General features: G+C 36.7%; 1 protein-coding gene across 2 annotated transcripts; it reads left to right on the plus strand.

Annotated features, from left to right (window-relative positions):
• Positions 1-16642: 16642 nt before the first annotated feature.
• LOC112190998 (condensin complex subunit 1) lies at positions 16643-26421 on the plus strand. 2 transcript variants are annotated; one of them, XM_024330521.2, is made up of 17 exons: positions 16643-16887; positions 17526-17848; positions 18099-18259; positions 18354-19536; positions 19699-19890; positions 20843-21499; positions 21591-21767; positions 22116-22183; positions 22332-22554; positions 22634-22733; positions 22843-22958; positions 23038-23095; positions 23688-23839; positions 23923-24124; positions 24526-24690; positions 24768-24861; positions 25616-26421. In XM_024330521.2, the coding sequence occupies exons 1-17, from the start codon at positions 16755-16757 to the stop codon at positions 25617-25619; spliced, it is 4008 nt and encodes a 1335-aa protein (XP_024186289.1). In that variant the 5' UTR covers positions 16643-16754; the 3' UTR covers positions 25620-26421. The 2 variants fall into 2 exon arrangements, with proteins under 2 accessions (XP_024186289.1, XP_024186288.1); XM_024330520.2 differs by having other exon boundaries at positions 16644-16887; positions 24520-24690; positions 25616-26420.
• The last annotated feature ends 117 nt before the right edge of the window (positions 26422-26538 follow it).

Below are 26538 nucleotides of genomic sequence, written 5' to 3' on the forward strand. Positions count from 1 at the left end.
GAGTCCCACGACGGGCACAATTGGGGACACATGCTTGTTTGGCTATGGTGGTTACCCTAATGCCTTCTATCCTATCCAGGATCAGTGCATATTATGGCATACAAGTTTTGACAGTCACAACAGCCGAGTTCTAGTACTCTCTAGTCCATTAAAATCTATGGCACATGATCATTGGATTTTCAAAGAAAGATGAGGTTTTGCAAATACAGCCATGAAATTCTGAAATTATCAGTAAGCACTCAAAAAGAAAGTATTTTAGCTCAACAGCTCACTTGGGTCAAATGAATCAGACTTAATCCTAGCATGCTCAATGAACCAAGTTACAATCCTATCTCAAATCTTCATACAAGCATCACAATGTCGATTAACCACAGAATTCAATTAAGTCCTATTTTGATTGTGAAAACCTTCAGCCATGAATTCGGAGACATGTTCATCCTAGACGTTAGGAGCATCCTAAGACTCAAACACACAAAAACACTCTAAAACCAACATTTTTTTTTTTTTTTTTTTTTTTTTACAATTTAATTTAATTTCAACACTTAGGTACGGGAACAGGGAGTCTCGATGTGCAATGGGACTGAAACAGCTACCCTTTTTCAAGACTATGTTTAATCCAATATACCTTAGTGTATCTGATGTCGCTTTTGGGAAGCGCATAATTTAACCCTGAAAATATCGTTAGTAGTATAAGCAAATAGGGATCGTTCTATTCCGGGGATTGAGGGTACACCTGTCATTGTGAAACAAATAAAGAATTAAAATTAAAACAAAGTATAATATTCACAAAGATATTCACAAGTATAAACATTATTTACGAAAAAGGGGGGATTTTGTTTTTGGTTTTTTTTTCGAAAATAAAACTAAGTTAACAAAATAATTAAAATGCAAAAACATAAAAATACAAATGGAGTGAGAGAACAAAGATCAAAACCACATCCATATGCAAGAAATCCAATTACAATTCCTATAGTTGATTTTAAATGTCATGAGAGAGGAGTTGATCATGTGAAACATTCGAAAGCAAATGATTTCCCATATTTTACTTTTCAATGCTAATTAACCTAAGCGAAAGCACCTAGATTAATCCTATCAAACATGCAATCAAGCCCTAGAAAGCTAGTCAATCATGACATGTTCAACGCATTAGACATAGAGAAAGGCTATCAACTCAAGTGTACAACTTAGTATGGAAAAGTCCACCTAATTGCAATCCTCTTTAATTAAATTCGGTCTTTGCACAAAACCTTTACTACTTTGATTCAAGTTTACACAAAACGAAAAGTCGATTTCATGTTCTTAAACCTAGCACCAATTATATCAAAACCCTAAGTGTTTGCAACCACATAAGATTAAAATACAAAAGTTTTCTATCATGCAAATTTAATTAAACAAACCCACATAAGCAACATAAAAATCAACATATAGAAATCACAACTTTATCTCAAAACATATAAACGGGCTTTAAACTTTGCCCTTAACATTATTTGTTAACTAGAATTCATAGTTCTACAAATCTAAACAAAGAAAACCAAAAGAAATTACAAGGAAAAAGATAGAATTACACCATGAAGGGAGTGGATGATGAAGAGCTTGAGACGTTGATCTTGAATCTTTAAAGCAAGACTTCACTATCACGGCACAAGGTGGATGATGACGGCTAGTAGGCTTCATGGCTTCTTCTTCTCTTCTTCTCTTTGCATAAAAATGCAGAAACTTAAAACTAGAGAATTGAGAGAAAAATGGAAAGGAAATGGAGAGACAAAGAAGATGAGATGGATGAAGGAATTTTTGTATGAAATGGTGACTAAGGAAAATGGAGAGGAAATGGTGAGACAAGGAGATGAGATGGATGAAGGAATTTTTGTATGAAATGGTGACTAAGGAAAATGGAGAGGAAATGGTGAGACAAGGAGATGAGATGGATGAAGGAATGTGTGTATAGAAAAATGGAAAGGAAATGGAGAGACAAAGAAGATGGAATGGATGAAGGAATGTGTTTTAGAATGAGAGGAGAAGGTGTTTATATAGGGAAGAAAAAGAAGAGTGAAATGATGAGTGGAAGAAAAATAATGAAAGTGGAGTATGAAAGTGATTTGTAAAATATGGAAAAGAAAGAGAAATGATGAAATGAAAGCAAAGCATGAAGGTGCAGCAACATGGAAGTGATGATGATCAATTAAAGAGATTGTAGAAAAAATATATCCAAGGAAAAAGAGAAAAGCATCTAGCTTTCTTCATGTGGGTGGGAAACATGAATATGTGGTGTTGAGCTGTTTTCAGGTCAGTTTCTTCCCCTTTATTCCTTCAATTATTTCTCCAACAAGACTTCATTATATGCCTTCGACTTCTTCATATGAAATGTTCCACTATGAGTGTAGATCATCCTGACAAATTTTCAGAGCTTCAATCCATGTGGTTGGGCCGGAAATGCTGTTGGACCTCTTACAGGTCCAGTTTTCCGGTTTTGCTTCTGTAGAAAATTGGGCTGATTGTTTGAAGGCCTTCCACTCATATTTTTCTCTGGCACTCTTCATAAGAAATGATCCTTTGGGTGTCTAGAATGGATCTGGAAGGTTTCAGCTCATTTGAAGTTCATTTGGTCAGGCGGCCGCTCCTTCTTCTTTGCTTGGCTTGGTTTCTCCTAGCCGGAGTAGGAATATGTGTAAAATTGATCTTTTAGTACATTTCCATTTTTCTCCATCATTTCCAGGTAATTATGGACCTAACGCTCATTTCACCTTCATTTACTCCAATGTACCTAAAAATAGAAATTGAATTAAAAATCGATTCAGTTAAGGAATTAACTAAGCAAAATGTGAGGAATTAACTATTAAAATATCACATTAAAATGCTCCTATCAAATTCCCCCACACTTAGCTTTTGCTAGTCCCTTAGCAAAACAAAACAAAACAAAATCCAAAACAGAACAAAGACTTGACAAAAAGCAAGTAAATGACTCTATTGCTCCTAACTGTTGTCTCAGAGACTCCAAACTCATGGCTTTCACGTTAAACACTTAATCAAAATCACAAAGATAATTCCATGGTTAATAAACCTGTGACATTCATATGACTAAGCAAGATATGGAGAACTTAAGTTATACAGTGAATGATAGCATGTTTCGAACAAGTCCAATCCAAACTCACAGGGCATACTCTCGATTTTTCTCTCAGAAATGGCTTAAAAGCTTCACACTCAAGTATATGCAAGAGAACAAATTGTAAGGCAACAAACAGCTTGCATATTTCATCAATAAACACATTTTGTGAAGAATTTTTAAAGACCTCATGAAATGACTGAGTGCAAAAATGGACCTAAACCATAAGCTCGACTGCGTAACTGACTCCACTAACCAAAGACTGCCCATCTCAAGGATCAAGTCAGCACTTAAAACAGGTTGTAATGGGGCTAAGCTAGGGTTTTCGAAATGAAGATTAAGGATACAAAAAATCCTAAGGACCTAGCAGAGCATATAAGGACCACCTTATGTCATTATTTTTGTAGACCAAATATCATTGTTTTGGGCCAAACCTTCACTCTAACCAACATGGGAATGGACAAAGGCATAATTTTCAACTTTGAGCCTTCTACAAATTTGCAAGTCCAAAACTACACTTCAACATTTTCCCAAGAGTTTTCTTTTCAATTTTTCTTCTCTTTTGCCACTTTTCTTTCTTTCTTTCTTTTTTTTTTTTTCAAGGCAAAATTTTTTTTTTTTTTTCTTGGATTTTCCCCACCCCATACTTGTCTTTCATCGTCACCCCTACATACTATGTCATGCTCTACTAAGTCCTTAAGACAAGGGTAGAGATATCCTGTACTAAGCTCATGGTAGGGTAGTGAGGGTGATGAAACAAAGGTTTTCAACGTAGGCTCAAAGGGGTTCATTCTAAGGAGTCCCACGACGGGCACAATTGGGGACACATGCTTGTTTGGCTTTGGTGGTAACCCTAATGCCTTCTATCCTATCCAGGATCAGTGCATATTATGGCATACAAGTTTTGACAGTCACAACAGCCGAGTTCTAGTACTCTCTAGTCCATTAAAATCTATGGCACATGATCATTGGATTTTCAAAGAAAGATGAGGTTTTGCAAATACAGCCATGAAATTCTGAAATTATCAGTAAGCACTCAAAAAGAATGTATTTTAGCTCAACAGCTCACTTGGGTCAAATGAATCAGACTTAATCCTAGCATGCTTAATGAACCAAGTTACAATCCTATCTCAAATCTTCATACAAGTATCACAACGTCGATTAACCACAGAATTCAATTAAGTCCTATTTTGATTGTGAAAACCTTCAGCCATAAATTCGGAGACATGTTCATCCTAGACGTTAGGAGCATCCTACGACTCAAAAACAAAAACAAAAGTAACCAAAATTTTTTTAAAATTTTTGACATTTTTCGATTTTTTTTGTATTTTTCAATATATATGACTCAAGATAAAAGTGTAAATCCCTTCCCCCACACTTAAATATTGCATTGTCCTCAATGTAATCAATTATTAGCATGCAATGAGACACTTAAGCATATAGGGATGAAATTTACGAAAATGACTACTAAAACAAAGGAAAATTGGAGAAGTAAAAGGGAAAGAGAAAGCAAATCTGCGTTGACGACTCCTCCACAGCTACGTTGGAATTGGGTTGCCTCCCAAGCAGCGCTTAATGTTTATAGTCTTTCAGCCTAGACTTGTACCTCCATTTACTCCTTTGGAGGAGCGGTATGCGGGCGAGTGGCTTTCGCATTTCCCTTGAGCTCAGCCTCAACTCCTACGGAGATGCAGACATGGCTTAGTATAGAGTATTATTATTATTATTATTATTTTTTAATTTTTAATTTTTTGTAAATAGCTGAATTTAATAAGACTGAATGAATGCATTTTTTTTTTTTTAATATATAGGACTCAAAAATAAAAGACAAAAATATATATAGGACTCAAAATGAAAGACAAAAATATAAATCTCTTCCCCCATACTTAAATATTGCATTATCTTCAATGTAATCAATTAAAAGCATGCAATGAAATAAGTAAGCATAGATAGAAGACATTTACGAAAACAAATCCTAAAATAAAAACAATAGAGAAAAAAATGAAAAATAAAAAGAAATATGGAAAGAGAAAGCAAATCTGATTATATTCTGTATTGGGTTGCCTCCCAAGTAGCGCTTGTATTTTACGTCTTGCAGCCAGACGGTACCTACATTAAATAAAGTTAGTAACTATAATTAACAAAGAAATACAAAATAAAAATAAGTATAACTATTAATTACAAACTACAAGTAAAATTAACAAGTATATTGTACATAAGACACAAGTTAAGTACACAAGTGAGTATAAAACGTGAAAAGTATTTTTACAAGTTTAAAGTGTGAAACAACAAAATAATTTACACGTATAGAGTATTCACAAGTATTTCTTTTATTATAAACATTATTGATATCGAATCAAATTCCAAGCGGTAAATCAAGTGGACGTGCGGCCCAAGTATAGTCGCCTAGACACAAACTCCCTTTCAAATCATTTGGGCAACCTTACTGAAATGGCCAGGTGGGGAGGGCGAACACGAGAGGAAAAATCCATTTTGGCATGAGCTACTCCCACATTGTGGTTTATGCCCATTTGCAAGCACTTCTGGATTCAAAAACCCGTCATGAACGTTGTCCCCTTCCTAGACACCATTTCACATAGGCTTTCTTACTAAGATGAGAAAGGTCATAAGTGTGAAGACATTTAAACAAGTGTTAATAAAGGCCGCCCTCAACCTTAAGGGACCTGAGCTAGGTACCAATAAGGGGTTTAGGCCAATATTAACAAAAGAGACTTCACCTATTCCTCTCAATTTACAACCTACAATTAAAATTCGTGTTCAATAATATCAATAATATTTAAACTAAGTTTTAAACAATTTATATACAACAAATATATACAATAAATGACACAATTTAGCAAGTGATTTTTCAATCCCCGGCAACGGCGCCAAAAATTGATGTCGCTTTTGGGAAGCGCATAATTTAACCCTGAAAATATCGTTAGTAGTATAAGCAAATAGGGATCGTTCTATTCCGGGGATTGAGGGTACACCTGTCATTGTGAAACAAATAAAGAATTAAAATTAAAACAAAGTATAATATTCACAAAGATATTCACAAGTATAAACATTATTTACGAAAAAGGGGGATTTTGTTTTTGGTTTTTTTTTCGAAAATAAAACTAAGTTAACAAAATAATTAAAATGCAAAAACATAAAAATACAAATGGAGTGAGAGAACAAAGATCAAAACCACATCCATATGCAAGAAATCCAATTACAATTCCTATAGTTGATTTTAAATGTCATGAGAGAGGAGTTGATCATGTGAAACATTCGAAAGCAAATGATTTCCCATATTTTACTTTTCAATGCTAATTAACCTAAGCGAAAGCACCTAGATTAATCCTATCAAACATGCAATCAAGCCCTAGAAAGCTAGTCAATCATGACATGTTCAACGCATTAGACATAGAGAAAGGCTATCAACTCAAGTGTACAACTTAGTATGGAAAAGTCCACCTAATTGCAATCCTCTTTAATTAAATTCGGTCTTTGCACAAAACCTTTACTACTTTGATTCAAGTTTACACAAAACGAAAAGTCGATTTCATGTTCTTAAACCTAGCACCAATTATATCAAAACCCTAAGTGTTTGCAACCACATAAGATTAAAATACAAAAGTTTTCTATCATGCAAATTTAATTAAACAAACCCACATAAGCAACATAAAAATCAACATATAGAAATCACAACTTTATCTCAAAACATATAAACGGGCTTTAAACTTTGCCCTTAACATTATTTGTTAACTAGAATTCATAGTTCTACAAATCTAAACAAAGAAAACCAAAAGAAATTACAAGGAAAAAGATAGAATTACACCATGAAGGGAGTGGATGATGAAGAGCTTGAGACGTTGATCTTGAATCTTTAAAGCAAGACTTCACTATCACGGCACAAGGTGGATGATGACGGCTAGTAGGCTTCATGGCTTCTTCTTCTCTTCTTCTCTTTGCATAAAAATGCAGAAACTTAAAACTAGAGAATTGAGAGAAAAATGGAAAGGAAATGGAGAGACAAAGAAGATGAGATGGATGAAGGAATTTTTGTATGAAATGGTGACTAAGGAAAATGGAGAGGAAATGGTGAGACAAGGAGATGAGATGGATGAAGGAATTTTTGTATGAAATGGTGACTAAGGAAAATGGAGAGGAAATGGTGAGACAAGGAGATGAGATGGATGAAGGAATGTGTGTATAGAAAATGGAAAGGAAATGGAGAGACAAAGAAGATGGAATGGATGAAGGAATGTGTTTTAGAATGAGAGGAGAAGGTGTTTATATAGGGAAGAAAAAGAAGAGTGAAATGATGAGTGGAAGAAAAATAATGAAAGTGGAGTATGAAAGTGATTTGTAAAATATGGAAAAGAAAGAGAAATGATGAAATGAAAGCAAAGCATGAAGGTGCAGCAACATGGAAGTGATGATGATCAATTAAAGAGATTGTAGAAAAAATATATCCAAGGAAAAAGAGAAAAGCATCTAGCTTTCTTCATGTGGGTGGGAAACATGAATATGTGGTGTTGAGCTGTTTTCAGGTCAGTTTCTTCCCCTTTATTCCTTCAATTATTTCTCCAACAAGACTTCATTATATGCCTTCGACTTCTTCATATGAAATGTTCCACTATGAGTGTAGATCATCCTGACAAATTTTCAGAGCTTCAATCCATGTGGTTGGGCCGGAAATGCTGTTGGACCTCTTACAGGTCCAGTTTTCCGGTTTTGCTTCTGTAGAAAATTGGGCTGATTGTTTGAAGGCCTTCCACTCATATTTTTCTCTGGCACTCTTCATAAGAAATGATCCTTTGGGTGTCTAGAATGGATCTGGAAGGTTTCAGCTCATTTGAAGTTCATTTGGTCAGGCGGCCGCTCCTTCTTCTTTGCTTGGCTTGGTTTCTCCTAGCCGGAGTAGGAATATGTGTAAAATTGATCTTTTAGTACATTTCCATTTTTCTCCATCATTTCCAGGTAATTATGGACCTAACGCTCATTTCACCTTCATTTACTCCAATGTACCTAAAAATAGAAATTGAATTAAAAATCGATTCAGTTAAGGAATTAACTAAGCAAAATGTGAGGAATTAACTATTAAAATATCACATTAAAATGCTCCTATCAGTATCACAACATTTTCTTTTGTTATAAACATTTTTTTTTTTTACTAACTACTAAAAACACAATAAAGCAATAATCCGTCCCCCATACTTAATTCATGCATTGTCCTCAATGTATAACAAATATAAAGCATGCAAAGCATAAATCAAACATAGAAGAGAAAGTTAACACAACGAAACCTAAAACAACTTAAAATTCATGAAAATAAAATAAAAAGGAAGAGTTCAAGAAAGCAAATCTGCGTTTGATGTCTCCTCCACAGCTACAGTTGAAATGGGTTGCCTCCCATGCAGCGCTTAATGTTTAAAGTCTTTCAGCCTAGACTTGTACCTCCATTTACTCCTTTGGAGGAGCGGTGTGCGGGCGAGTGGCAGCCCTCTTGCTGGTTTCAGCCTTCGGAGGAGGGTCCTCATGGTGTGATGCAGTAGCGTCCTTGCGAGGAAACCCAGGAGGATAACTCTGCAAGTTATTGACTTCCTGAGCAAGCTTGTTTATTGCAGTGTGACAGCGGATCAAAGAGAAGTTCATCTCAGAGATGTAATCGATCATGCATGTGACTCTCCAATCTGTCACCATAATACCATCGCGGAGAGAGGAGCGCAAATCATCAATCGAATCTGACAAGCTTTCCAGGGTGGCCACAGGTCGAGGAGCACTAGCAGCTGGTGAGGAAGAAGACTCTCCGGGATGCAGTCTGGGAGAGCGACGAGGCAGAGGAGGGGGACTGCGGGTACGCTCACGGATAGGACGATGGTCCCATGGACGAGTAAGTCCAGCTCTAGTGGCCGCTTGACGACCTTCTTCTTCCAAAGAGAGAACACGGCGTTGATTGACGCCCCTGCGAGGGGTAACCTTGGTTCGAGCCATGAGGAAGTAGAAGGAATTTGAAACTGCACGCTTAGACAAACCTTAGTAAAATCTGTAGGAGACAAAAAATGATGTATATGTAAAGCACAAAATAGGGTAGAAATCTCAACAAGCACAGGGTTTTAACAAAGCTTCTCCGGGAAGGAGAAGAGTTATGACAGTTCACGGCCCAAGAAACTCCCCCACGTGTAAATATTCCTTTCTTTTCCTGGATTTATGGCATGCTTTCGGCTATAGCTTGTCTGTCACGGATCCTCGAGATTCGTTTGATTCCCCCACGCGTCCTTTCTTTTCCTTAATTTACGGCAATCATACCTGCTTTCGGCTGTAGCTTATCTGTCACAGCTCCTCGAGATCAGTTTGGTTCCCCCACGTGTCCTTCACGAGCCAACAGCTTTTCCGTGTTTTCGGGTGACTTTAATCCAACGCGTAGATTTAATCTCAGAGATCGTCCATCCAACGGTGGAGATCCGCTCACTCGTTCTATAAATAGGTGCATTATGAGGGAGCGACTATTCACTCCAAAAGAAAATTCTTCCGAGTTCCAGCCTTTCTCTCTCAACCCTTCAGCCTTTCTTTCGAAACTCAAATCCTTTCTTCATCAACATGGAACCACGAACTCTGCAACTAATGGAGCAACAGACCCAGCAACAAATCGAGGATGGAGGAAACAACCAAGCAGCCGGGACTAATAACCGGTGGGCTCCCACACCGCCTCAACTAAGAATCCTCAAGGGCCTTTACTATGATAAGGGTTTTAAGTACCCAACTCCAGAGCAGATTCAAGAGATCTGCCTTCATCTGAAACAGTATGGGCAGATCGAGGACAAAAACGTCTTCTTTTGGTTCCAGAACCTCAAGGCTCGTGAGAGGCAGAAGTTGAAGGAATTTCGGAACGTTCCGGTTGGTGGATCTCTCGATCTCAATTTTGGTTCCACTGGTTCTACTAGTAATGACAGATCCACTGACAGATCCATTGATCTAAACTTTGGGTCACGTGTCGGCTATGGTGCTGATGGATCGATCATGGAACAACGAGGAGAATATCACCAGGAGATTGAAACCCTTCCACTATTCCCCATGCATGGTGAGGACATCTTGGGCAACATGAAGACTACTTCCGAGGGAGGTAGCGGTTATGGCGGTGGCTCTCGCATTTCTCTTGAGCTCAGCCTCAACTCCTACGGAGATGCAGACATGGCTTAGTATAGTGTATAAAGTTTTTTTTTTTTTTTTTTTTTTTTTTTTTTGTAAATAGCTGAATTTAATAAGACAGAATGAATGCAGTTTTTATTTATTTATTTTTAATTTTTTTTTTTTATATAAAGGACTCAAAAATAAAAGACAAAAATATATATAGGACTCAAAATGAAAGGCAAAAATATTTATAGGACTCAAAATGAAAGACAATTATATAAATCTCTTCCCCCACACTTAAATATTGCATTATCTTCAATGTAATCAATTAAAAGCATGCAATGAAATAAGTAAGTATAGATAGAAGACATTTACGAAAACAAATCCTAAAATAAAAACTAAAGAGAAAAATTGAAAAATAAAAAGAAATAGGGAAAAAGAAAGCAAATCTGATTATAATCTGAATTGGGTTGCCTCCCAAGTAGCGCTTGTATTTTACGTCTTGCAGCCAGACGGTACCTACATTAAATAAAGTTAGTAACTATAATTAACAAAGAAATACAAAATAAAAACAAGTATAACTATTAATTACAAACTACAAGTAATATTAACAAGTATATTGTACATAAGACACAAGTTAAGTATACAAGTGAGTATAAAACGTGAAAAGTATTTTTACAAGTTTAAAGTGTGAAACAACAAAATAATTTACACGTATAGAGTATTCACAAGTATTTCTTTTATTATAAACATTATTGATATCGAATCAAATTCCAAGCGGTAAATCAAGTGAACGTGCGGCCCAAGTATAGTCGCCTAGACACAAACTCCCTTTCAAATCGTTTGGGCAACCTTACTGAAATGGCCAGGTGGGGGAGGACGAACACGAGAGGAAAAATCCATTTTGGCATGAGCTACTCCCACATTGTGGTTTAGGCCCATTTGCAAGCACTTCTGGATTCAAAAACCCGTCATGAACGTTGTCCCCTTCCTAGACACCATTCCACATAGGCTATACTTACTAAGATGAAAAAGTTCATAAGTGTGAAGACAGTTCAACAAGTGTTAATAAAGGCCGCCCTCAACCTTAAGGGACCTGAGCTAGGTACCAATAAGGGGTTTAGGCCAATATTAACAAAAGAGACTTCACCTATTCCTCTCAATTTACAACCTACAATTAAAATTCGTGTTCAATAATATAAATAACATCCTAGTTAATTTTAAACTAAGTTTTAAACAATTTATATACAGCAAATATATACAATAAATGACACAATTTAGCAAGTGATTTTTCAATCCCCGGCAACGGCGCCAAAAATTGATGCGCTCAAAGCAAGCGCGCAATTTAACCCTGAAATGTCGTTAGTAGTATAAGCAAATAGGGATCGTTCTATCCGGGGATTGAGGGTACACCTGTCATTGTGAAACAAATAAAGAAAAGTATTATTTACAAAAATAAAATAAAGAATATAAATATATACAATTGTATGAACAAATAAAGAATTAAAATAATAAAGTATTATTTACAAAAATAAAATAAAGAATATAAATATATACAAGTAACAAAATAAAAAGGGGGGGGGGTTTAAGAATTATAGAATTGAAAATTAAGATAAATAAAATAAAGAAAATGTAAAAACATATATACAAGGGTGGAACGCAAGGAACAAAGATCAAAACCACATCCATATGCAAGAAATCCAATTACAATTCCTATAGTTGATTTTAAATGTCATGAGAGAGGAGTTGATCATGTGAAACATTCGAAAGCAAATGATTTCCCATATTTTACTTTTCAATGCTAATTAACCTAAGCGAAAGCACCTAGATTAATCCTATCAAACATGCAATCAAGCCCTAGAAAGCTAGTCAATCATGACATGTTCAACGCATTAGACATAGAGAAAGGCTATCAACTCAAGTGTACAACTTAGTATGGAAAAGTCCACCTAATTGCAATCCTCTTTAATTAAATTCGGTCTTTGCACAAAACCTTTACTACTTTGATTCAAGTTTACACAAAACGAAAAGTCGATTTCATGTTCTTAAACCTAGCACCAATTATATCAAAACCCTAAGTGTTTGCAACCACATAAGATTAAAATACAAAAGTTTTCTATCATGCAAATTTAATTAAACAAACCCACATAAGCAACATAAAAATCAACATATAGAAATCACAACTTTATCTCAAAACATATAAACGGGCTTTAAACTTTGCCCTTAACATTATTTGTTAACTAGAATTCATAGTTCTACAAATCTAAACAAAGAAAACCAAAAGAAATTACAAGGAAAAAGATAGAATTACACCATGAAGGGAGTGGATGATGAAGAGCTTGAGACATTGATCTTGAATCTTTAAAGCAAAACTTCACTATCACGGCACAAGGTGGATGATGACGGCTAGGAGGCTTCATGGCTTCTTCTTCTCTTCTTCTCTTTGCTTAAAAATGCAGAAACTTAAAACTAGAGTATGAAGAGAAAAATGGAAAGGAAATGGAGAGACAAAGAAGATGGAATGGATGAAGGAATGTGTGGAAAATGGTGACTAAGGAAAATGGAGAGGAAATGGTGAGACAAGAAGATGAAATGGATGAAGGAATTTGTGGAAAAATGGAAAGGAAATGGACAGACAAAGAAGATGAGATGGATGAAGGAATTGGTCTTTGAGAGTGAGAGGAGAAGGTGTTTAAATAGGGAAGAAAAAGAAGAGTGAAATGATGAGATGAAGAAAAATAATGAAAGTGGAGTATGAGAGTGGTTTGTAAAATATGTAAAAGATGAGGTAATGATGAAAGCAAAGCATGAAGGTGAAGAAATGTGGAAGTGATGATGATCTTTTAGAGTAGAAAAAATGGATCCAAGGAAAAAGAAATGCTTTCTTCATATGGGTGGGAAACATGAATATGTGGTGTTGAGCTGTTTTCAGGTCAGTTTCTTCCCCTTTATTCCTTCAATTATTTCTCCATCAAAACTTCAGAATGAGCTTTCCACTTCTTCATAAAAAATGTTCCACTATGAGTGTAGATCATCCTCACAAATTTTCAGAGCTTTATTCCATGTGGTTGGGCCGGAAATGCTGCTGGACCTCTTACAGGTCCAGTTTTCCGGTTTTGCTTCTGTAGAAAATTGGGCTGATTGTTTGAAGGCCTTCCACTCATATTTTTCTCTGGCACTCTTCATAAGAAATGATCCTTTGGGTGTCTAGAATGGATCTGGAGAGTTTCAGCTCATTTCTAGTTCATTTGGTCAGGTGGCCGCTCCTTCTTCCTTGCTTGGCTCTGATTCTCCTAGCCGGAGTAAGAAAATATTCAAGGTTGACTTTTTAGTGCATTTTCATTCTTCTCCATCATTTCTAGGTAATTATGGACGTAACACTCATTTCTTCTTCATCTACTCCAATGTACCTAAAAATAGAAATTAAGTTAAAAATCGATTCGTTAAGGAATTAACTAAGCAAAATGTGAGGAATTAACTATTAAAATACTGCATTAAAATGCTCCTATCAGTTAGTTGGTAGTCCCCTCTAACCATCACCTCCTTGACCGGTCGGCAGTCCCTTCCGATGCGTCATTGGTTGGTAGTTCCCTCCAGGTGGCATAAGATGACTAGTCGTCAGTCCCCTCTAGTCATCGCCTATTTGAGATATGATCTTGAGATATGAATAATTTAACGAGATTTTTGAAATATCATTATATATTTAAGAGATTTTGAGATGTTCGATATTACATGATTTTAGTAAAGATGATGATTAAGAGTATTTTCAAGATTTTTACTGCATGCGAGGTTTTAGATAATAACTTGGGAAAACATTAAGTTTCACTTGTTCATTTGAAATTACTTATTTTTTGTCAACTCTAACAATTTTCAAATGCTTTTCTCCTGGGCCCTTTGGTTTCAAATGCCCAGTGTGTAGGCTAGGTTAGTTGAGGTCGGGCGTACATGAAGTTGAGGTATAGTTGTCACTGCTTCTGCATTGTAGAATGTATCGATCCTTTACCTTTCTGTTCCATCATCTTGTATACCTTGTACAGATTGCTCTGATAACCCGTGTGATTATTATTCTTAAGTTGAGAATTGTTTTGTGAAATGGAAGATATTGTGACTTGGGGAGCAGGGTGGCTCCAGGAGTTGAGGATGAAATTTGATATTAGAAGTATAAATGTTTTTCTACAGGTTTTGGATGGTCAACTTTTAGGGGAAGTTAATTTCGCCAAATTTTTGGTAGAATTTCTTCTAAGGTGGGTCCTACAGGGCCACTTCGGATCTGGGGCGGGTCCTGTCACTTTTGGGGCATGAAAAAAAAGTAGAGTATTTTACGTGATATGCCAAACTTTCCTTATGATAAGCAAGTGAAAATAGTTATTGCTACAATGCTCAACAAGATCGTGATTTAGATGAAAGTGAAAATTACTCAAGTGAAGAGATTAATGAAGAGATAGAAGACAATGCACATGAAGAAGATGGTCCGGGAAGATAAGAAATTGAGGTGTTAAGAAATACAATTGCATAAAGTCTAATGAATGCATCTACTTAGCATTTAGTTGCAAATTTGAATTAACTTTAATACGTTTTGTGTAATGTTTCCCGTTGACCATAGTGGGGGAATCTTTTGTGTAATATTTTGAACTCATTTGTATGATATTTAAGGGTTGGAGGTAATCTTTTATTTGGTTCAAGCAATATATAACCAAACAAATTACAAAAAATAAAATTGCTTATATAATTTGTAGAATTAATATACATATTGAGATAAAAGTGATGCATTGATAATTTGAATTAGTGTACAAGGACAAAATCAGAAAACAAAGTTACATATGTAACTATACTAAATTTTTTAAATTTAGTATAGTTACATAATCAGAAAACAAAGTTATGTATTTTAAGAACATCTTTATCATAAAAACTAATGTTTCGACCTAGCAGAGCTCTGCTAGGGTTGGGAGAGCGCCGCCTTCGGGCTTGGCCTCTCTGTACCTTTCTCCATCCTGCGTGGAGTACACCTTCGGTATCCCCTTTGGGGTTGCCCAAATCTGTTCCGACTGTCGCTGTGGTCTCCCGGTGGCAGAAGTTTTCCAGGCCCTTATGGCTGGCTGGCTGGCGTGGAGGATGGTGATTTATCGGATCATTTGTCTCTTGTTATGCAGGCCCGTGCAATCCCATTGGAGGTGCCGTGTTACGGTGGCTCGGCTAGGCCTCGACGAGCGCAACTCAAACATCAGGGTATGATGATGGCAGCGGCGCTGACAGATCTGGGAGGACCTTGGTGGGCACAGTTGGCGACTTGGCGATTTTCCGTGCCGGGTCAGCAGCAATCTCGACATGGAGAGCTTCTGGCTGTTCAGCGTTTGGATGCTCGGCTGGCCATTTGCGTCTTGTGGCAAGATCATGGTGCGACGGTGATGGAGAGAGGCAAAAGAGATGAAGTCGGTGGCACTGCAGAAAGGATCGACTGGCATCAGTGGAGGCCGCTGGGTTTCTCCCTCTGGTTTGCTTTCCTCCGTCAGACGAAGGTGGTGCGGCGTTGTGCTTCAGGTGATGGCAGCGGACGTCGAGCTAAAGCCAGGGTGCCCAAGGGTTTGGGTGCCCAGATCAGTTTGAGGTGGGCTTGGGCTTTTCTTATGTTTGACCCGCCAGTTTTGACTTTGGATTCGGGCCAAATTTGGATCTGTATTTGGGATCCGGGTCGTATTCAAATTCGGATCTTGGATCCGAGACAGCTGCTCATGTTGATCTGGTATTTGTCCTGGTTCTTGGGAGTTCGTTTGATAATTTTCGAGTTTTTGACACCCTCGGTTACTTTCGAGCTCCTGGTGAGCGAATCACCTCTCCTAGGTGATCATATCACCGGTTACGGTTACGGTTACTCCTCTATTTACACTGCTCTCGTGACATATGCAGTGCAGCGATGTCGTCCGACATCAAGTCACATGGTTACCTTTCATTTTAGATGTGTCTGTGCATCTTGCTATCCTTTATTGTTTTCCTATTTTATAGATGCGTTTTGTGCATCTTGTTATGCTTTTTTGTTTTTCTTTCGATGTATTTGCATCGCTCCATGTACTTCTCAATTTCAATTAATATAATTTGTCGTCTTTCCCTTCAAAAAAAAAAGAACATCTTTATCATCTATGATTATTTTGATAATTATACCAAATCAAAATACTTTTTACTTACAACTTACCAAAACTCAGAAATTTGCATTTGGTTCACACAACACTTTTAAAAACAGTTTACTAAACACGTCAGCTGCTTATTCTCACAGTAATATCAGAAGTGCTTCTTCTTACTGCTTTTTCCTTAGCTAGTTCTTTTTGTTGTTGGGCCTTTTTGGGCTCCTCTTGTAAGTTGTAACCAAAAAAAAAAATTGCCCCAAACCGGTAACAGTACCCTAAAGCCGAAAAGTCATAGTATTCCCGCTCGTTCCAAAAATTTCAATTCCATTTGAAAATTGAAATCGGGTAAAGAGAGAGAGTGTGTGAAAAGCAAAGAAAGAAAGAGAGGCCCTGAATCGATCTGAGTGTGGTGGATGGCTCCGTCGTTTGAGTTTCCCCAAAGCCTGAGAGCGTTGGAAGAGGACGGAGAAGACAACCGCCTCTACGCTCGGAACCCAGTCGACATCGCTTCTCTTCGTCCCTCCCAACTCGAAGAGTTCGTCAAAGGTACTCCAACCCAACCCGCCCTCTCTCACTTTTCCGCGTCAATTCTTCGTATGGTTTACATTTATGACCTCAATTGTTAATAGAGATTGATTTATTGTTGCTGAAACCCTAGAAAAACGTAGAGCTTTGCTTTTGGTGGCCAAGGGATTAGGGGAATAATAAAAAAAAAAAGGCAGAAAATCATAGAAATAGAATAACTAAAGTTCAACATACTATTATAGATAGTAGTTTGTGTAATTTTTTTTCTTAGCTGAATTTTTATGGTTCTAACAAATTCTATCATTTTGGTTTTTGGGCAAACCTTCAATTTTTGAAAGGAAGGCAAAAATTATAGCAGGTATTGGCTTATTGAAGTTGGAGATTCACATTTGTTGCCCTGTATTAGGAGAAGTTATACATGAGCATGACCAAAATGCTCTTCTCATTTTATTTTTATTTTTATTTTTGCTGTTGTTATTTTAGCCCAAGAGCGAACATGATAGAGAATTTGCATGTTTTGATCCAATTTATGAGAAGATAAACAGTGATTTATGTAAAACAATTTGTGTTCATTTCAAAACGAGGAAAACACTGGACTTGATAGTCATCCCGACATATGCTGTTCCTGAATTTTTGCCATCATTTTTGGGTTGAAACAGGCATATCCTTTGATCTCTCCGATAAAGAGCTATTCTGTATAGAAGAGCAAGATGTGTTTGATAGTGTGTACTCACTGGTTCGGGGTTACAATGGTCTACCTGCAACTTGTAAAGTTAATCTTGTAGAAAGTCTTCGGTCCAATCTGAGTGTTCTCCTCCCAAATGTTGATTCACTCTCACGGTCTTCTCAAGGTCAGGATGATGCCACTCCGGTGCTGGATCGGGTCGCATCACATCGTAATGCTTTAAAAATCTACACATACTTTCTCTTTACTGTGGTTCTCAATGAGGAGGTTAACATCACTTCCAACAACAATATGAAGGTGTTTTTTTTTTTTCTCCCACTACCTCTCTTTCTCTTCCTGTATATCTTTAACTTTTCTTTATTATATATTTCCTTCCTCCCACTTTTACCCATGTATGCTTGCTTGCAATGGTGCCACTGCTATTTTTTTTTCTATTTTCTTAGCTCCCACTTGAAAATGCTTATTTGCATTTATATGTGTAATGGCATTACGTGTGGCACTACCACTTCTTTTGCTAGTTCCCTGAAGCCCCTTTTGCTTGGATTAGGTGACAGCTAGTACCAGGAAGAAGCACCCTAAGAATTCATGGAACTGGGAACCACAAAGGGGCCGCATACTTAATCTGATTGCTAATTCACTGGAGATAAAGCTTGCATTGCTCTTTGGTCCAACAGGCCTAGAAGAAAATTATATTTCTTTTATTGCCAAGTAAGTTGGATAACTAATGTAATTTGATCAGGTTTATATATAGATAACTTTTCCTTTTTGTAAATGATTAATTAAATCTTCTGGGGATCTGCAGAAATGCATTTGCTTTGTTTGAAAATGCTACAGTACTAAAGGACTCTGATGCAAAAGATGCTCTGTGTCGTATAATTGGGGCCTGTGCTACAAAATACCAGTATATGGCACAATCATGTGCGTCGATCATGCATCTAGTTCACAAATATGATTTTGTTGTTACTCACATTGCTGATGCGGTTGCTGGGGCTGAGAAGAAGTATGCAGATGGAAGCCTAGCTAATTCTCTTATCAGAGAGATTGGGAGGACAAATCCAAAGGACTACATCAAGGATACTGTTGGGGCTGAAAATGTTGGTCGTCTTTTGGTGGAACTTTCTGATCGGTTACCAAAGTTGATGTCTGTTAACATTGGCCTTCTTGTCCCACATTTTGGTGGGGAATCTTATAAAATAAGGAATGCTCTTGTTGGGGTCTTGGGAAAATTGGTTGCAAAGGCTTTTAAAGATGTTGAGGGTGAAGTGAATTCTAAATCTGTTCGTCTTCGAACCAAGCAAGCCATGTTGGAAATTTTGCTTGAGCGGTGTCGAGATGTATCAGCTTATACCCGGAGTCGGGTTCTCCAAATTTGGGCTGAACTGTGCGAAGAACATTGTGTTTCAATTGGATTGTGGAATGAGCTGGCTGAAGTTGCTGCTGGGAGGTTAGAGGATAAGAGTGCAATGGTCAGAAAATCAGCATTAAATTTACTTATCATGATGTTGCAGCATAACCCTTTTGGTCCACAGCTTCGAATAGCTTCATTTGAAGCAACCCTACAGCAGTACAAGAAGAAGCTGAAAGAGCTTGAACCAGATACTCCCTCAGAAAGTGATATGAACAGATTACCATCTTTCAGTAATACATCGGGGAATGCTGAGGTTGATGATGTAACTGCAGGGTTGACCAAGGTGCAGCAGGATAGCTTACCTGATAGTTGCTTGCCTCAGATGGAAGAAGATCTAGTTCAGAAGGATGGGTGTGTCCCAGATGTTGGGAACTTAGAGCAGACTAGGGCTTTGGTAGCTTCACTTGAGGCTGGATTAAGGTTTTCAAAGTGTATATCGACCACAATCCCAACACTTGCTCAATTGATGGCATCATCTTCTGCCACTGACGTTGAGAACACAATAAATTTGTTAATGAGGTGCCGACAATTTCAAATTGATGCCTCAGAAGCATGTCTTCATAAGATGTTGCCACTGGTATGTTAAATTTTTGCTAATACCCTAGAAAATGATGGTTCATAATTTCAATTCCGGCAAGAACTTTTCTTCTCTGTTAAATCTTGAGCAACTATTCTGGATGTGATTGTTCTGCTGGTATATGCAATTTATAATGTCCTAAATGTGTCTTGGCTTTTGTAGGTATTTTCTCAGGATAAATCCATCTATGAAGCTGTGGAAAATGCCTTCATTACAATTTACATAAAGAAAAACCCCGTAGAAGCGGCCAGGAATCTTATAAATCTTGCCATAGAATCAAATATTGGAGATCTAGCTGCTCTTGAGTTTATAGTTGGTGCCTTGGTGTCCAAAGGCAACATATCCAATGCTGCGGTATGTTCCTTTTCAATTCTCGTAGTAATATTTTTCTCAAGTGATTACTTTTAATCTATGAAATTTAATTGAAAATATTTCCTTTGCATGCAAAAGATACAAATATTCTTGATCGTTTTCAGCTTTGAAAGTGACTGTACTATAGACATAAATAGTCACTTTACAGTTGAGGCACTTCTTCATTTCTGGATAAGAGAACAAGTGCACAAGGAAAAGAGAACATATGAAAATATACTCTCCTCTCTATACCATACTATACTGCATTGGGTGGTGGCTGGTTTCTGCTTTTTGTTTCTCTCTGTTGTGGACCACTATTGTTTCATTGACTGTGTAATCTAAACAACTTGTTTCTATCAAAAACAAGTTTTAAGTTGATGCTTACTGTACAAACATCCTCACACACCAAATTAGTAATAAGGAAAGCTTGCAGAACTAAATCATTTTTTAGTTCAATGAATTAGAAGCCATATCTTGCAAGTTTTGTTGGCTTAAAATAAGATGCCAAGAAAAATATTATATCCAATTCTAAGTACTTAAAATATAATACTAGTTAACATTTCAAATGAAGTGTTTTTTATTTATTTATTTTAATTTTATAGAGAAGAGTTTTCCTTTCCCTGTTACAAAGTGGATTATCAGGATTGGTTGAGACACATTTGTACCCTTTAGTCCAGATAAGGGAGTATTTAGATGCATATAATAATTGAATCTGGGTGATTTCCACAGATAATGCAGGGAAAGAAAGAAAAAACATAATTATTCAAACCAAGAGGCAACCATGATATTGATTTTAGAATACGAGCTATGTTTCTTTTTGGTACATTTGGTGCCTCTGCTTAGTCAACTTAGTGCTGAATTCCCTTGTACTAGTGTTACAGTGTATAATAGTTGACAAATTTTGTCTCCCTTTGTCTAAAGAGTCAAATTTCTTATAAGGTCTTTGTTTTTGCAGATATCAGCGTTATGGGATTTCTTTTGCTTCAACATAAGTGGAACTACTGCTATTCAAAGTTGTGGGGCACTGTCTATCCTTTGCATGGCAGCAAAATCATCCTCTGCAGTTCTTAGCTCTCATTTACAGGACATTATTGATATTGGGTTTGGCCGTTGGGCAAAAATAGAACCGTTGCTTGCTAGGACAGCATGCGTTGCTCTTCAGAGATTATCTGAAGATGATAGGAAAAAGTTGTTATCTAGTAATGGAAGCCGGGCTTTTGGTATTTTAGAAAGCTTAATTACTGGTTTTTGGCTTCCAGAAAACATATGGTATGCTGCTGCTGACAAAGCCATAGCTGCTATATATACAATTCATCCAACACCGGAAACTTTCGCTGCCAATCTAGTAAAGAAGTCCCTAAGATCTGTGTTTGATTGTAGTGGAGGTGAGGAGTTGCATAATGAAATTGGCGGTGGTAGTGCTGGAATACTTACAACTGTTCAAGTGGAAAGACTTGGTAGATATCTCTTTGTCGTAAGTCATGTTGCCATGAACCAGCTATTATATATTGAATCCTGCCTGCGGAAGGTTCAGAAACAGAAAGTTGGCAAAGAGAAGATGAATTATGATTTTCAGCATGCTAATGGTGCAATGCTGGCTGATACCTCAAAGGTAAGGTTGGATATTGTATACGCTATTCATTATTAAAATTGGGTACTGTTATCAGCAATTATTCAGTATCCATTATCTATTTATCTTGCAGGAAATTGGTATAAATGCTGAGCTTGGCCTTACCGCCTCTGAAGATGCAATACTTGACACTCTCTCTGACAAAGCAGAAAAAGAGATAGTTTGTGGTGGTTCCACGGAGAAGAATTTGATTGGACATTGTGCACCCTTTCTGTCAAAACTTTGTAGAAATTTTAGTTTAATGCAAAAGGTAATTCTGAAAGAAAAAATTATAGATTTGGTTAGTGTATATTGAACTGGAATTACTTTTGCTTCTGTATGGGATTTGTAGTATGATAGACAATACATCCTCTATAGTTTATTCATTTGACATAGACAGATAGACCTTTCTCCAGATGGAAATATGAAATTACTGTTCTTTTAGTCCAAAACCTCATGACTGATGCCACGTATATAGTTACAATATAGTATGTGTTATTTTCTTTACCTTAACCATTACAAAGTTACACCTTTAGTGCACTGTTTGCATGTGGCTTGTTAATGTAACAATTATTTTGTTGTGTATGAAATTGTCTGACTGGCTGCTGTGTAATTTCAGTATCCGGAACTACAAGTATCTGCAATGCTTGCTTTGTGTCGGTTTATGATTATTGATGCATGTTTCTGGTAAGATCTCTCTCTCTCTCTCTCTCTCTCTATCTATCTATCTGCGCGTGTGTCTGTGGGCGCGTGTGTATACATGTGAATGCATATGCATGCATATTTTCTTAGAACAATCAAACATCAGCTCTGACATTGTATGTATAATTTCCAGTGACACAAATCTCCAGCTACTCTTCACAGTTGTGGAGAGTGCACCATCAGAAATTGTCCGTTCCAATTGCACTATTTGTCTTGGAGATTTGGCAGTTCGGTTCCCTAATTTGTTAGAACCATGGACAGAGAATATGTATTCCAGGCTACAGGATCCTTCAGTTTCTGTTAGGAAGAACGCTGTTTTGGTGCTATCACACCTCATACTAAACGACATGATGAAGGTTTGAGAGGCTTGGCAATGATTCTTGTTCTTTTTGTTTTGTTATGGTAAAGAGTTCTCATTGCTATATCTTTGATCAGGTCAAAGGTTACATAAATGAAATGGCCATAAGATTAGAAGATGAAGATGAGAGGATTTCAAATCTGGCTAAGCTATTTTTTAATGAGTTATCCAAAAAAGGTAAATTTTGATACCCATCGTTTATTCTGGTACCATCATTTTTCTTTTTGTATTATCAAGTTCTCTTCTAAGTTCTAATGAGTGAACTTTTTTTTTTCACACCATTTAGGTAGCAATCCAATATATAACCTGCTTCCGGATATACTTGGGAAATTATCCAACCAGAATCTCAAGAGAGAATCTTTCTGCAACATCATGCAGTTTTTGATTGGTTCTATCAAGAAGGTATAATTGACAACTCAGTTCCATTTGCAAATTTCTGTTATCTACTATGATCTTATGGTACTTTTGAACTATTTTTCAGGACAAACAAATGGAATCTCTTGTTGAAAAACTTTGTAATAGATTCAGTGGAGTTACAGGTAAGATATCCTTTCATTCTTCCTTTCTTTTTCTTTTGAAGCTCTTTCTATTTTGTCGTATATCAACTTATAACAGTCATGCAACTTAAGGTGTAAAAATGTAAAGACACATCTATCCTTAGTTATCTTTTGTTGCAAGTGTTTAGATTGACAATTCTTCTCATCGAGTGCTCTTGGGTAGATAGTGAGCTTTCTATTTTATTGCTCCATTTTTTTATTCCTCTATTTTATAATAGACAAATGAAATTTCATCCGCTATTCTAGATATTGTATATCCCCCCTATTTTTGGTTTGGTAGCCATGTGAGAAAGTTGAAAGTTTTTCTTGGTGATCATCAGATTACATTGTTATAAGTTCCATCTTCATTTCTTTGTTGAAGCAATTTGTTGTATGCAACATCATGCGTGGGATATAGAAGCTGCCTATCAGCCTCACCTGAAAATCATTATTTTCTAAATTTCAATCTCATTTTCTTCATTCTCAGCAACTGTAAAGATTATTTTGTCCCTAACAAGATAAGTTAGTGTTGATGTTTTCCATTTTCATGAATAATTAAAATTAGTTTTTGCTGATGGGCTACTCATGGCTGCAGATATCAGACAATGGGAATATATTTCTTATTGCCTTTCTCAGCTGGCATTCACTGAAAAGGGGATGAAGAAGCTTATGGAGTCATTCAAGACATATGAACATGTCCTATCAGAGGATTCTGTGATGGACCATTTTAAGTCCATAATAAACAAGGTATGAATTATCTGCTCTTACTGCTGCTCTTGTTTGAATCAGGTAAGATGTATTTTCGTTTTTCTTACGCTAATCTCAAACAGGGCAAGAAGTTTGCAAAACCTGAACTTAAACTGTGCATTGAGGAGTTTGAGGATAAGCTGAATAAGTTCCACTTGGAAAAGAAAGAACAAGAAGTAACAGCAAGAAATGCCCAAATTCATCAACAGAAGATTGACAGCATGGAAGATTTTGTGGTTACTAGGAATGCTGGCGAGGCTCATATGGAATCAGATAATGATGAAGGTCAGTGTGGTCAACTTATGCTTAATCAAATTAATGTTTTTATCAATAGAATGTTGAGTTTATACAATCAACATTAGCACAGAAATTGGAGGTCCTAGAGGCACAAACATGCAACTCTTAGGTATAGATTATACTGTGGGTACAATTAGTGAAATTTTGGTCAACTTTGTAAGGTTTGAAGTCTGAGGTCCATCTATATAGGGTCATACACAGTTTAAAAAGATTTTTTTGTTTTTGTTTGTTTTTGTTACCATATTCTTTAATTGAAATCATTGATATAGCATGCATACTATTTGATGGAAGTCATTGATGTAGCATGTTGAACTGAACGCCAAAGGATGTGTCTTGTTGCTTCTTTGCACTGAAGTATTTGTTGCATGCATGTTTTGGTGTAGGAACAGATGGTGAAGTCATTGATCCATGTACCGAAGGGATGATCAAGTCTGTGAATGAAACGTCAAAATCCAGATGTGTTGAGTCGGAAGAACATTCTGTTGCTTCCAGTGAGTTGACAGAATCAGAACCAGATGATTCTGAAATTCAGTCGCCAAATGTCATCTTAAGAGGTATAAGCACCATTTGACCTTTTTTTTTTGTAATATATATTTTATTGCTCATCTCCGCTAAGGTATTGATATGACAGGGGCCTCAAAAGCTGGATCTGAGAAAAGCAACATGAAAGATAAAAAAAGTCACGTCCCTGCATCATCAAGAAGAAACATCAGGTCAAAGCAAAGGTTAGATTTTTATTGTCCACTGTTTCTTAGCATGTGGATGGTGATGCGTCAGCTAATCAAAGCAGCATTCTTCTTTTGATAGCCATGAAACCTTCAGAAATGTGCTTTATATATAGTCCTTCTCTCCTAATAACCAACAAATAGCAAGTGCTTTTCGTTATGTGGTTCCTGATGCAATATTGTCTCCCGAATGATCCTAATGCAACATGCACATAATCGAATCAACGAAAGAAACTATCTTCATCTCTCTACCATAAGCTAATTTGATAATCTTACAATGAGAAAAGACCACACCACACAGATATGGATCATGAATGGATTCATATGAATTGGTAAAATGCATCAATAGGCCAGGGAAGGATACATTCTTCTACACAGCATTCTTTTCAATCCATGAGTGTATTGCTGGCTTGCCACCATCCAAATTATTGACTTAAAACTTGGATATTATTATTGGTCTGATTAAAACTTTTTAATAATTCCTTATTAGCATTCAGGTAGTATTATAACAGGTTGATTTGTATTTCTGATACAAGCGAGAAAATTAGTCGTCTTATCTTATTTACGAAGTAAGATATTGCAAACGGCTTCTTATTTTTTACTTTCTAAAAGTTAAAAATACATTTTTATGGGTTGGTGTTGCTCCTTTTGCTATAGGATTGTTCTATATGGGATTTAATTACGATCATGCTTTTGCAGTAGGCAGTGTTTTCATCGACTGGCTTAAACCTAACTTGCATTTATTTTTATGCAGGTAGAATGAGTCAAAGTGGTTCAGATTAGTCATCTCCGAGTAGGAATCTCATGTTGCAATCAAGCTGCTTTAAGTGTTTGTAATATATGCCGTCATCAGCATAACAATTTAAGGAGCCAAATATCGTATTGGTGTACATGACTTTTGTATGACCCAACTTTGCTTGTATTCCTGTACATATAAACAGCTGCGATCGTGGAATCACATAATATCGTTTTCTACTGCATAAGAAGATACTATCTACTATGAAGAGTACAGAGTTTGTTTTCATTCCTAACTAAATGAAGCTGCCATTAGTTTTGGTTACGTAGGGGCCAGACACCTAGAACAAACAACTGAAAAAACTTGGGACTCGTTACGTTTATGGAAATTGCAGGATTCAGACGTTGGGAGAGGAAAGCAATAATCACCACAAAGACATTATTTTGCCACAAAAGCATATCGCCTCGCCACAAAGGTAGGAACGGGATGTCTAGGGAGGACTGCCCACCAGAGATTATCTATCAACTTATGATAAGGGGAAGCGATGATTAGAGGGAAATGTCGACTAGTCAACTAATGTCATTTAGAGGGACTACTAACTAAAAGATGCATTGGAGGGTACCATTGGCCGTATGATTGAAGAATGATGTAGAGAGCTGTCAAATTGTAGAACTCTTGCCTGGACTTGAAAGTTTAGGTATATTTTGGACACTGATTTTAGTTAGAAAAGCGGTTTTGTTGTTGTTCTTGTTGTTGAAGACAGGCAAAGGCTCCTATTAGGTTGGACAAGTATTAAGCATGTAACGTTTTAATGTAAATTTTTTCATTAGATATTGAAGTCAATGCAATTGAAACTAACCGAAACCAAACCAAAATGTTGGTTCTTCAAATTTTAACCGATTTCGGCTTTGAAAAAGAAGAATGCGGTGCCATTAATTCGG

The sequence above is a fragment of the Rosa chinensis genome, chromosome 2 (assembly GCF_002994745.2).
Source record: "Rosa chinensis cultivar Old Blush chromosome 2, RchiOBHm-V2, whole genome shotgun sequence".
In the NCBI taxonomy this organism is placed as follows: Eukaryota; Viridiplantae; Streptophyta; class Magnoliopsida; order Rosales; family Rosaceae; genus Rosa; species Rosa chinensis.